This window comes from Trachymyrmex septentrionalis, unplaced genomic scaffold, assembly GCF_001594115.1.
Source record: "Trachymyrmex septentrionalis isolate Tsep2-gDNA-1 unplaced genomic scaffold, Tsep1.0 scaffold108, whole genome shotgun sequence".
Taxonomy (NCBI): Eukaryota; Metazoa; Arthropoda; class Insecta; order Hymenoptera; family Formicidae; genus Trachymyrmex; species Trachymyrmex septentrionalis.
In genome coordinates this window covers 302,161-316,357 of record NW_017304207.1, presented here as the reverse complement: position 1 = coordinate 316,357, position 14,197 = coordinate 302,161, and the positions used below count along the sequence as shown (strand labels likewise).

The following is a 14,197-nucleotide window of genomic DNA, read 5'->3' as shown; positions in this document are numbered from 1 at the left end:
AAAAAACAGTTAAATTGTGAATATACAGAGAGAATTTTCTTTTAAAATTTACCCTGAAAATATGATAGTTGTGGTACAATACAATATTTTAAAGATTTTTACTATGCACTTCAGCAAAATTAATCAAACTTCTTTTATACTTTATTATATTGTAGTTTTATTAATGAGAGAATAAAAGATTTACATTAAAATTCTTCGAAATACAATGTTGTCCCACAATTATCATATTTTCAAAATAACTCTAAAAAAAATTCTCTCCGTAAAGTACATTTTTTTCATATATTATTTAAATATAAAAAGTGATCCGGAATTAGTGCCTGATTCACATCTAGTGGTTTTACCCTATATTCTCTCGCAGCTTACCTCGAAAGTTTTTGAAAACATTTTAACAAAATATTCTTTCAAGTACTTTTCAAGTTGTAAAGCTTGAAAATTTACAGTACTGCTGACATTAACATTACCCATGAGCGTATCCGGGGAGCAGGTTCAAACTCCCCCGAAATTTTTTATTAATTATTTCATTTTGAGAGGATTCCGTTGGCGCACATTCTGATTGCACACATCCACTCACATCGGTTGGTGTCTAATAACTTTTCACTGCTTTACTAATGAGAATATTTTATTTTGAATTGGCGATGTACATACTCTATCGAACTCCTATCTTTCACTTTTAAATGTAAAAACCATAAAATTTTACTTTTGACTTTGTGTGAGTTTTTTGCTGTTACATAAAATATTTTTTTCTTCTCATTATAAAACTATATAAGTTATTTTTAATATTTCTGTTAATTTAAGCTTTGACAAAATATATGATACAAAGAAAATTTTCATAAAGTTTTTGCCATAAAAAACTGAAAAAAAACAGAATATACACTATAATTGATATACACTATAATACAGGGTGCGGCAGAGAAACTTACTTTTTTTAAAGGTTAATAAAAACGAAACTATTGCAGATATCGGTATAATTCTTTTTTCCTCTTACAGATCACCTCATCAAATTTTTTTTCATGCACTTTTGAAAATTACATCTATCAAATGACGGCCGCCGTTGTCTATGCACTGATTGAGTCGATTTCTGAAGTTTTGCGTCACTCTCTGAAGCATGTCCACCGGTATTTCGGCGATGGCGTTCCGAATGTTTGTCTTCAGGTGAGCTAGGGTCTCTGGTCGATCGTTGTAAACAATAGACTTCAAATAACCCCATAGGAATAATGAAGCGCGCTCGAAAGGCACGTTGAGTGGCGACAATGGAGCGGCCATTACCAAAGTATGCCTCGACGGCAAACGCGCGATGCTCTCTTGTCCAAAGCATGATCGAGACTGGCTGTGGGGGGAACAAAAATTGAGGACCTATCCTTTCGGACGCACCCCCTCCCAGCTTCCTACCTTCACCCCTTGCCGTTTGGCGCGTTTTTCAAAAAAGTAAGTTTCTCTGCCGCACCCTATACATTCTTGTAGTAACTGTATTATCCTTGTTTAAAAAAATCTTTAACAAAATAAATAAAAGTTACATATATAAAACGTAACATTCTTCCTCTTCAAAACGAGGAAATATTAAAAGTTGTAAAAATATTCAAATGGAATTCATTAATTTTAAAAATTGTTATAAATTACAACAACAAAATTGGTGCAGTGACATTCTTTTCAGTACAACAACAAAATCTTTTTTTTTTTGTTGTTCCAATTGGTGCACGGTACATCCCTGAGTTGATTAAAAACCCCTCTCGAAAAAAATTTCACGATACGTCCATAGCATTACTCAAAATGTCCAACCGACGGCTAAAACCTCTTTGTGTTGTTCAAAATCATGACCTGGATAACATTTGTTAAGATCAAGACAAGATGGAGGTTGTTTCTCTTATTTTCATTTTTGCGTAAAAATGAAAATAAGAGAGACAACCTCCAATGAGCTTGACAAATGTTATTCAAGTCATGATCCTGAATAATATTCAAGAAATTTTAGCCGTCGGTTGGACATCTTAGGTAATGTTAATGCTGGTGGTACTTTTAAGCCTTATAACTCGAAAAATACTTAATAAAAGAATATTTTGTTTTAGTGTTTTAAAAAGCTCTCAAGGTGAACTACGAGAATGCAAAAATGGAAGAGTCCCATTTAAAAAATTCAACGTCAATCTTGTCTTAATCTTGCCTGCCTAACACCACTACCAAGGTCCAACCACTGGTAACATCTTATGTCCTCGTCGTAGTCATAAAACATTTTTCCGTATCTTTTATACTTTTTGAGATATTTCGAGGCGAAAGTTAAGATGGGACACTCTATATATCAATTTATATATACAGGGTGTCCGGTAATGACCGCATAATGTCTCTCATGAACAGATAGAACGGACTAAATTAAATCAAAAAGTCCTGTACCATTTTGCGCAATAGTTAATAAGATATTAATTTCTAAAAATCGCTAAATAGCACAGTCTTGGCAACGCATAAGCAGCAAAAAAAGTATCTCTCCGTGATGGGCAGTCATATCGCGTTGTGCACTTGCATCTGGTAGACTAGAAGAATACGCATTTACTCGGCCATCTTTAGGAATTAATATTTCTTTAACTATTGCAAAAAAATTGTAAAATGGTAGAACTTTTTTTACTCAATTTAGTCCGCTCTACCTACTTACGAGAGATTATGTGGTCATTATTGGATTATATATGCAGGGTAAGTCTGATAAAAAGTCCACCATGTTTTTTTCGAAAACTGTTAGAGATAAGGGAAAGACATTCATTATCAAAACTGTAGTAAAAATAGAACATACTTTGATGACCTTCAATAACCTTAAAATGTTCTTGATTTTTTTATTATCAATAAAAAGAATTTTTTTTTAATAAAATGGGTTGTTTTTTAATCATTCTATTGAGAATAGTCAATCAGCTGAATATTTTTGTATTAGAATGTTTCTTCAAAAATTTAATTATTTTCGAGATATAAATTAAAAGAAGTCAGGTTATAAATTTAAAACAAATTTTTATATTATTGTAATAAATGTTCACCTAAATGTTCACCCACGTTGATCTAAACCCTGTAAATGCCTGTAATCGTGGAAAACTTGCTTAGACTTTTTCTAACTCTTGAATTGTTATTTCACGAGAAATAGTTTTTATTCTTTCTATCATGTTTTTTCGAAATAGTGAAGAAAGAGCTGGCTTACTTTCGTCCTACCAATCCGGAAAATATGATAAAAAGAATACAAAATATTTTTCGCGAAATAATGATTCAAGAATTAGAAAAAATCCAAGCTTCACAGACTTATATAGGCATGTTTAGATATACATGGTAAACATTTTGAAAATTTGTGATGATACGCCCTTCACTAGTTCCAGGCCGATTATCTGCCCAACATAAGCTGTATTCCAAAATTCACTATCAGTGCTGAAAATGTATAGTACATGGTTATGCTCAGCAGAAAAAGCAGCTTTGCAACTGTTGTAAAATTCTTGAATATGATTGGTTCTTGCTTTTGATTCCTTATGGATCTAAATGTATAAACAAATTATATTGAAAAATATTACAATAGTTGCAAAGCTGCTTTCTCTACTGAACGCAGCCCATGTAATGTAGACTGTAGATTTTCAACGCAGTGAATTTTGGAACACAGCCGTACCCAGCGCTTTGCGTCACAACTCAACTTTCATATGCATAATCACGCGTACTGCGTGATTGCGACCAGTACGTATCCCCTTCTGCTGCGCACTTCGCTAAGCGCCCACCAGCTTGGATATAAATTCCGGACCAAGCAATGCTCAACCCTGACTCTCGATCAGGTACTCCCGATCTTCCGTACTGCGTACGAATGCTTCCGTTCACAGCCGAGTGCTCCAGGTATTATTCGGTGTACTTCTCGCCAGTCAAGCGCTGCTGACTGATATCCATTCTTCCTGATACCGCCTACGAATCGGGTGCTCCCGGTCCGGCCTCTTTGTATCCGCGATATTCATTTGACGCGTCACGCGTCAAATAGAGGAAACAACTAGATTATCATAATTCCTACGTCGCATTTGATGCGTTTACAGTTTAATTTATAGTTTACAATACAATTAGCCAATCTCAAATAGCACCGTCATATTTGGCAACATTTAGTCTTGTTTGGCATATTGAAATCGAAATGAGAACAATATTGGGTCAATATAGTTCGTTTTCAGCACCGAACAAGACTAAACACTGTCAAACATGACGATGCCATTTAAAGTTGGATAAATTCAACTGTAAACGCATCAAACGCGACAGTGTTAGAAGTTACTATAATCTAGTTACCATATTTCCCCAATGACGCACCCATCAGTTCTTAGCCCGAATCCTCATACAGACAACAGCGCTTTAATACTGAATGCTGATTGATGAAAAGCCGGTTGTGAGAGTAAAATTTACCTCCATCACCCGTTTTCACAATCAACGTTCAGTGTCAAAGCGCTATTGCCCGTATGAAGATCAAGACTTACCTTAAAGGGGCGTATTCGCATTGCAATAATAAAAAAGTTCGAATGTATCTGACTTCTTTTATATGTGTATCTCGAAAATAATTGAGTTGTCGAAAAAAATACTCTAATACAAAGATATTTAACTAATTGAGTAGTATCAATAGAATGACTAAAAATACCCTTTCTAATTAAAAAGAAGTCTGTTTTTATTGATAGTAAAAAAACGAAGGATATTTAAGACTACTCAAGATTATCGAAGTATGGGTCCCCTATTTATCCTACAATTTTGATTAAGTATTGTAATAAATCATCCCCTTAAATCTGTTCTTTTTCTAAAGTTCTTGCACAGTTCATCTTTCTTTCTTTTCTCCCCATGTCGGGGAAAAAAGAGAAAAGATAAACCATGCAAGAAGTTCAGCTAAAAAGAACAGGGCACCTATCATGAAACAAAATCGGAATGGATTCCGATCGGAATTATTCAATTATTCCCTATATTTCTATTGTGTTTTTTGAAGAAAACGGAATAATTTCGATCGGAATCCATTCCGATTTTGTTCCGTGATAGATGTCCAGGCCTCTTTAACCGTTTTTGAAAAAAATACATGATGAACTTTTTATCAGACTCACCCTATATATATATATTTTGGCAACTAATAAATCTAAAATAGATACACAATATCTTTTTTATACTTCAGTGCAATAAAGTTACTCGATTAGATCTACAGAAAAGAGAGAATATAATGTAATAAGCATTTTTAAACAACTACGTATCGTAGATATGTCTTAATAAATAAATATGAAAAACAGAGACTAATAACACATTTTGTCAGTGAGAGGAGACACATAAAACAGTATTAAAAAAATTAATAATGCGGAAAAATATAAGCTTTACGTGAAGTAACATACAATTGACGAAAACAGCAAAAGAGCAAATTGTGAAATGCTCAGCAAAAGAGCAAATTGTGAAATGCTCAACAAAAGAGCAAATTGTAAAATGCTCAGCAAAAACAAGGAGCAACCTATGCAATAAATGAAAGCTGCTTATAGCGAAGACATTAAGCTTCAGTGCAAAAGAATAGATTAAAATGATCAAGAGAAAGAATATGTATTTTATACAGAGTCTCGTAAAGACCGTAATAATACTTATCAAGGAAAAACGTGAAATCGGGTAGACGTCTATTAGACGTCGGAGGCATCTACATTTTAAATAAGGCCTAAAAAAAAATTAATTTTATACGTCATATGATTTTGTATTATTTTTTTATTATTGTGTTATATTAAGCATGCGCAAAAAATAATATTCACACAATAGCAGATCTTTATTTATGAGATACTCTTTTATATTGTAAACAGAACCGCGATATTTTGAAAATTAGCCCAAGGGCTTATCTGAAAGCCCTTCTCTCCCTACCTAGTAAATAAATATACTTATTAATTACAAAATAAGGCTAAATAATTAAATAATAAACATTTTTTCCTAGGGAGGAATAAAAATCAGACATCGATCGAATTAAACATTTAACATCGGCTGTTTTCCAACTAGGACACGCGTGTGCGCGTGCAGAATAGCTATGTGTATATAGCTATTATCTCAGCGAGAAATATGTAACCCGCGTCAATCAATGTCAAAACCATGTCAAATTGACATCAAATTTATGATTTCTACGTGTCTTTGACGTTACTCGACATCTTGTGTAATCATACGTATGATTATATAAAATATCTAGTACATATCAGATGTCAATCTTGTAGATATGTCTATTAGTCATCTAAAAAATGACATTTCAACCTAGATGCGTCTATAAACATATTTTAAACTGTCGAATAGACGTTTAATAGATGTCTATCCGATCTCGCGTTTCTCCCTGGGTAATTTTAGATTCGTGAGATCATCTTAAAACAAAAAGTTTAATATTTCAAAATGTCGAAACTGAAGTCATTTTTTAATTATAAAGTATTTACAGTTAGCGAATCATATCGTCTAGAATTTGCACGTTTATATGCGGTACAACGCAAAATGCTAAAGGCGAAAGCTGATTTATCATCCCTCTTATTAACATCGATATAAGGATTACACATGCGAATATAAGATTATTTTATTGGTATTCACATGACGTATAATATTAATATTTTTAGACTTTATTTTAGATGTAGACGTCTCCGATGTCTATCCGATCTCACGTTTCTTCCTGAGAAGATGATCGTAACGATAGTCATAGTCGTAGGTCAACGCACAATGTTTTGAGCTTGTTCTACAATACAATAAGATCGCAAGCCGTATGAAATTATTGGCTTAGCGCCGAGATACTACTGTGTTTCCTGAACCAATCATAGTCTATTATTTTTTTCGTATTTAACTAGCTAATTTCTTACGGCTTATGACTTGCGACCCTATTGTAAAACAGGCATTGGTCAATTACAACTATAACTTATGTTCTACGATTCAGTTACGATTATCTTCCTGCTTACAGGCCTTACATAATAGAATCACAAGCCATAAGTCGTAAGAAATTGACTAGTCACAGTCGAATAAGAGAAAAATAATCTATGACTAGTTAATTTCTTACGGCTTATGTCCTTATTGTGTAACAGGCCAGGCCTTTTCTCGCCTACGTTGGATGACATAACCATCACGCATAGACAGCGTATGAATATTGCCTCACCTGAGATGCGTTCCATTTTACGCATGATGCGCATGAATCACAAAATGATATATTATGCGACATGATATATCATTTTATCCTTATTGTTCACCGAATATTAAAGAAAGATCATGCGCATTATGCGTAAAACGGAACGCACTCCATGCCTCATCTCGGGAGATGAGGTAATCCATATGCTGTTCTAAGGCTGAAGTGACCAAATTATTGACATTACAATGGTACAAAAATCTGATGAATTGACTGAACGGAATCAAAAATTCTTTTATAGGATTAAAATAGACACAAAGTTAGGAACTGGTGCAGTGAATTTTATACTAAAATCGAAAAAAAAATTAAAAACTTACTTAACTTTTTTTTAATTTTAATATAAAATCCACTGCATCACCTTCTAACTTTGCGCCTATTTTAATACTGTAAAGGGATTTTTTTATTCATTTCAGTCAATTCGGAGATTTTTATACAACTATAATGTAATAATTTGGTCACTCCAGCATCGAGTTCAAGTCGGCAAAGCGGCTAGGTCTGTTTGTCGAACAATTAAACACGATTGATTGGATTCTCAGAAGAATTAATAATGCTCATTCGCTCGACAAGCATGTCTAACTACTTTGCTGGCTTGAATTTACCCGATCTGTGCATGGAGTGAAGCGGAACGACTTCTATGCTCTCTATGTGATCATGCATGAAACGGAACGCAGCCATAGAATTATGATGGAGAAATGGTGAAGAATTGTGAAGAACTATTTAATAGACGCTTCTACTTCGGACTAACTTTCCTATAATATAAATAAATAAATATATACCATAACCGGATCAATCTCTAATAATGTATGGCGCTAACCTATGATTGCTGTAAAACAGCATAAGTGACATCATACACGTTGTACATCACACGTATCAATGCGTCCAGCGTTGCATCCCAATTAGACGTACCATAGCATGGAAATAAACAACATTATTCGTATCGATGATTGATGATCTTGTAAAAATAAATATTGGATATTTTCAAGAATGAAAATATTTCTTTCTTTGCAAAAATTTTTCGCAGATGTATGAAATATGTATACCTGAATATAATCATCGAACAATATAGAGATGCGATTCTATGAAAACAGAGCATAATTGCAAGATTGTATTAAGCGAAGCTATTATAAAAAGGAAAACACTACATTTTTTTATTCATGTGAAATATATGCAAAATTATAAATAAATGGAAAAGAAAAACTAGAAAACTATGAAGATAACTTATCATTAAAATATTACAACAAACATTTTATATTATATAATACATATCGAGTTTTATGAATGCAATAAATGATAATGTCATCTATATTGTGATAATATTTGCTTTTAAGATGTTTCCAAGTATTTTCATTCTTTTATAAATGTTATCAATTGTAATAATTTATTAAGTTTTTTTATGCTTATATTTGATGAAAACATGTAATTGCAGTAAATTTAATTTTTCACTATCATTGTAATATCTATAAACAGGAACAAATCTATAGTAATTTTCAACAAAATAATGTGTCCCAACTATTGTCTCTGTCTTTGCTGACTATATTTTGTTTAACCCTTAACCGGGCGCACCTCCCGGCCAAATATTAGTGGGCGCACGTGGCACTGAGTGCCGCATCATAAATTTATTATTTAGGAGGATTATTTATAATAATTGAATAAATAATTGGGCAATCATCATAAAAACAAGTAAGATATATTTATAATAAAATATAATATTAAAATTTAACATTGAATGAAAAATACCAAAGGTCGGTAATAAAAAAAGATCTGCATTACCAATGATTTTTCAGAAAAAATTTTGCAGTACTCAGTGCCGCGGCGCACCCGATTAAGGATTAAAAATAATATGGTATATGTTTATATGTAAATATTAAATTTATATAAAACATAAGAAAAAACTAATTTTAATTATTTAATGCTTTAATTTATAGCCAAAACTACAGTACTACTTCTGTTTATTATATATCGCGCGTGATATTTATATTGTTTATATAAAAAATTGAGTAAAATATTATATATGATTAAAAAGCACAATACAAATAAAAAGCGTTACATATGTATAACTTATGGATATTGGATACCGGAATTACATGTTATATGTAATTGAATAATAATGTAAATTGAATAACAACTTATTATTCAATTGAATATTTTTAAATATCATTGTTCAAGATCATTCAGAAATTCTCTCTTTTAGACTGTAAGCTTATTAATGTTCACACTAAGTCGAACTAACTTTGTTGCATTCTTTAAAGCCTACAATGTATTGTATTATAGAATATTAAACTTCATACATATATCCATATGTCTCATTTAAATGACTTTATGTTAGATTAATCTTTGACCTAATAATTATATACTCGTATAATGATAGAAACGATATATTAAGTAAAAGTTTGGACACATAATAATAAAATATCTCTAACATCTCTATCATTTCCTGTAAAATGTATAAGTATAAATTCAAAGAATTATCAAAAATACTAAAATCAAACCTGTTGTTAGAGCAGGCGTCCATTCCTGCTCACCAGTAGCACCCCACAGGAGAGTAAGACTTTTATTTGCCATAGCTGAAGGATTCGCAGCTTTATCTCCATTAGCAACTATTGGAGGATTAGGTCGCGATGACTTTCCTTTCGTGTCTGTAAGAATATGAAATTTATTATTTATTACCTGTATTCATAGTCAGGCTTTAATATAATTAATATAAGAGATATCTGGAAAGGAGGAAAAGGATGAAAGATAGAAGCATAATAGCTAAATACACATATAAAAATGAAACAAGAGGAGGTCAGTATTGGAGAGAGGAAGAAGATAGGAGGTGCAGAATATACCAGGTTGCAGAGGAGAGTACACGTCACGTGTTAACGGGGTGATCAGACAAAAAATGAAATGCAGATAGGAGAATTTTTAGGAGAAGAGGACAAAGGACTGGAAATAATGAATAAAAAAGGTGAGAAAAGAAATAGAAAAGAGGGAAATAGCAGAGACAAAAGAGGATTCTAACTAGACGAACAGGATGTATATAAATCCTAAGCGATGTGTGTTTTATGAGGATGGACGTAAGATACCAAAGATACAAATAGTAACGTTTGGATATTGTTGTTCATTCGGATATATATAAGTTATATGTAAGTTCGGATATTGTTGCTCATTCAGATATATATAAGTTTGACTTTGTCGTTAATGTTAATTTAATTGGAGTTAATATACTGAGTGACTTTGCATCATGATAGGACTGACATCATAATAGGATAAGACATTAAATATAAAGAGATATAATAGCCAATAAAATAATTCGTAGAGCATCTAAAGATAAATTAAGAAAGCCTTAAATATAAGATCTGATTATGAATACGGGCATATATCTTTTATATTTATATACCTTAAAGCTTTGTTTCCATGCATGCATTGTCGTGCATTATAGCCTGTGTCAAATGCGTGCATATTTGTGCATGATCGTGTTTTCATACTCGTTTAATTGATGGAACGCATAAAGACACGCGTTTGACTTATGCATAACGCACGCGTGTATAGAAACCAAGAGTACGAATAATATTTAATACTAACAATCTTGAAATCCTGTTTGAGATTCTGATCTTGAAATCTGATGTGAATTATTCGCCCCAGCTTCCATCGGAGATCCACTTATGGTCGATGATATAGCCTCACTTTGTGACTCCAAATGTGACTGCATTGGAACAGCTTGATAATGATGTTGCTGTATTAGAACTCCTGTAGGCCCTATATATACATTACATATACATGTATACATAATTATATTAATATAATTTTAATAGATTTCATATAACATACATATATACAGTACACATATACAAGGTCCTTAAAAAGTTCGAAAACTATCAAATATTTCAAAAATGAAGCATTTTTAAGAAAAATGTTTCCGACAAAAGTTGTAAGGTTTTGAAATAATGTATTTACTAATCTGATCAACAGTTTGACCTCGGCATGGCATCGCCAAAATCAGGTCAAGGTCAGGTTGATTTTTTTTTAAACAGAACACTCTATTTTTTATTCCAGAATGTAATAGTCGGTATTAAGAGCTTTTCTATTAAAGTTATTTTTCATCAAGTTTACTTTTCGAGTTATAAGGCTTGAACGTTACAGTACCGCCGGCATTAACATTACGCAAAGTGTCCGACCGACGCAATGGCTAAAACCTTTTAAATATTGTTCATCATGTCCTGGATTTGTTAAGATCATGGTCATTGGAGATTGTTTCTCTTATTTTTATTTTTGCACTAAAAATTTATTTTTACATAAAAATGAAAATAAGAGAAACTATCTTCTATGATCTTGATCTTAACAAATGTTATTTACGGTATGATTCTGAACATTTAAGAGGTTTTAATCGTCGGTCGAGTACCTTGGTTAATACTAATAATGATACTATAACCTTCAAGCCTTATAACTCGAAAAGTACTTAATAAAAATGAACTGTATTGTAGCGTTCTGAAAAATTTTTGACATCGGCTATTACATTCTGGAATCAAAAATAGGGTGTTTTATTTTAAAAAATTGTTTTTCTGTAAAGTTGATAGTATTTAAATAAAAAATTATTCAAGACCAATATTTGACAATTTTTAGTAATTAATATCTTGTTAACTATGTGAAAATTGCAAAATGGTAGAGAACTTTTCGACTCAGTTTAGTCCGCTCTATCTACACAAAAGCGATTGGCAAAAACTTTCGGGATACCCTGTGTGTGCGCGCGCGCGCGCGCGTGTGTGTGTGTGTATGTGTGTGTGTGTGTTTTACTTATAAAAATAGTCAAGAAAAAATCATTTTCTTCATTCGTACGACAAATATGTATTGAGTGTATACAAGAGTTATTTGTGTCCTCGTTCAATTTTGAATATCCACTGCTCAACGAGAAGATGATGTCCACTGCTGGGTATCTTCCTCCACCCCACAAATTTTTTTAAGAATAAAATGGCGCGCCTGTACTCACTTGTTTTCAAAATATTGTTTTCAGAACTATAAAAATCGCTTGAACACAAATGACCCTTGTATACACGGTGAGGGATTCATATATGTCCACACATTTAATAAATGTTCTATTCTATCAATAAAAAAATAATAGCTTTAATTTCTTCAACTTTCTGATGTTTACCTTGTATATAAATAACATTTACATATGAGTAAATTATATTTACCAATATAAATTATTATACAGGGCGTTCTGAATTTAAATGGCCACACTTCGGGAGCGTTTAAAAAATCAGTAAACTAAAAAAAATAATCCTTTACAGATATGCTCGTTTTCGCTTCGTTCTAGAGAAAATCGCAAAAAAAGAACAAAATGAAAATTACAATTTTTATTTTTTTGTACTTATTACTTATTCATTTACATTTATTTATTCATGTTGTTACTTTTTTAATGTACATATTGTTCAAAATATTGGCCTCTTACAACAATGCAAGCATTGCAGATGCAAGAGATGTTGTCTACTACAGACAACCAAAGACTGATCTGATGATATTTCATGCACTACAGTGATTCCGTCTCTTAACATTATTGTTTTCGTGTATATTCAGGAATAATGCTTCAGAAGCACTGTAAGAGTATGCGCGCCGATTTTTAGACAGAAGAATGCTGGATCAACAAATCATTATGTTGACCAGATCGACTACAACACGAGCTGTCTATACAAGATGCGTGCATTGCTGTAAAAGGCCAACATTTTAAACAATATCTACATTAAGCAAGTGACAACACAAATAAATAAGTGTAAATGAATAAATAATAAATAAGTACACAAAAATGAAAAGTAGATTGTCTTTTTTTGCGATTTTTTCCAAAACGAAGGGAAAACGAATATATCTCTAAAAATCTTTTTCTTACAATTAGTTTATCGATCCCCTACATACCAAAGTTTGATCATTTATTCGAGACACTCTGTATATTATGAAACGAATAATAATGGTATAAAACAAATAATAATACCTTTCGGAAATATATGAGTCCACCGTCGTCTGTTGCTGGTAAGTTTAATGGTAACATGTGATGGATCAAAAGGATTGATTAATGCTCTACCAGGCCTAAGTATATTCGTTGGCTGAGAAATTGAATTTGTTGGACTACCAGCACTACCAACAACAGGTCTAAAAGGTGGAGATATTTCAGAGTCAGTTAAATCGCTTTTAACTGGCGTTTTGGATACACCTACAATTATTGAAACTATTTAATAAATATCTTAACAATATAAAAATTATTACCGAACATTTATGAGCTTACCAGTTCTATCCTCATTAGATTCGATATTACTGTCATCAGTTTTGTGCGGTATTGTTATCGCTGCACTTCGTAATGCAAGAATTGGCGGTGAATGTGTTTCAGGTGGTGGATGATGTATATCAGGATCCGACATTTTACGTTTCAAGAGCTTTAATAAATAGCCATTATTATGAGTTTCAAGACACACTACGCTTGTCTTTTTCCTTCTTGTATTTAACCTTTGTACACTAAATTGATTGAAAGAAACGACAATAAAATATATGTACTAATTCAATAAAATAACAATGATTAGATTTATTTATTTGTGTGTGTGCGCGCACTCGCGCGTAGGTATGCATCATGCGTTTACACATTAATATATATTTCCTTATTAATATACATTTCTTCGTTTATAATTTATATTTCTACATTATAAATACATTATATATTCTACATTATAAATTGAAAAAGGAAAAAAATATTATTTTATCATATTAAAAACAAATATTTCAGATTTATTAAGCTAAATATATGAGCATGTGATGCTAAACAATAATGTATTTAGTTTATTTACCTTGAAGTATGAACTGTGGGTAATTGAAACACTTGTGCATCATAAGCATCGTAATCGAATAATGTATTATGCAGACATTCTCTTGGATCTTCTTGCAGAAGTCTGGTTTTGCAATGTAATTTGTCATTATCTGTCAGATGTTTCGATATCTTTTGCGGCAATTTTATTCGTGGTATAAATGTAGAATAAGGAATCTTTTTATTTGTGGAATAGAAACTAAGATTTATCCAGTGAGGCATGCTATAATCATCTGGTGCATTTATAGAAGAAT

At 32.0% G+C, this 14,197-nt stretch overlaps 1 protein-coding gene across 10 annotated transcripts in view; it reads right to left on the bottom strand.

The window, feature by feature from the left end:
• Positions 1-14,197, bottom strand: part of LOC108747748 (DEP domain-containing protein 5) — a 43,761-nt gene that overhangs the window by 27,778 nt on the left and 1,786 nt on the right. For 8 of the 10 annotated variants that reach the window (XM_018485460.1, XM_018485451.1, XM_018485471.1 and 5 more), the window contains 6 exons: positions 13,927-14,197; positions 13,374-13,600; positions 13,083-13,301; positions 10,685-10,858; positions 9,610-9,756; positions 7,935-7,943 (listed from right to left, as the gene is read on the bottom strand). The exon at positions 13,927-14,197 is cut by the window's right edge and continues 1 nt beyond it. In XM_018485460.1, coding sequence (XP_018340962.1) covers positions 7,935-7,943; positions 9,610-9,756; positions 10,685-10,858; positions 13,083-13,301; positions 13,374-13,600; positions 13,927-14,197 — 1,047 coding nt within the window. The remainder of the gene's footprint in view (positions 1-7,934; positions 7,944-9,609; positions 9,757-10,684; positions 10,859-13,082; positions 13,302-13,373; positions 13,601-13,926) is intronic. The other 2 variants (XM_018485480.1, XM_018485514.1) reach the window with 1 other exon arrangement.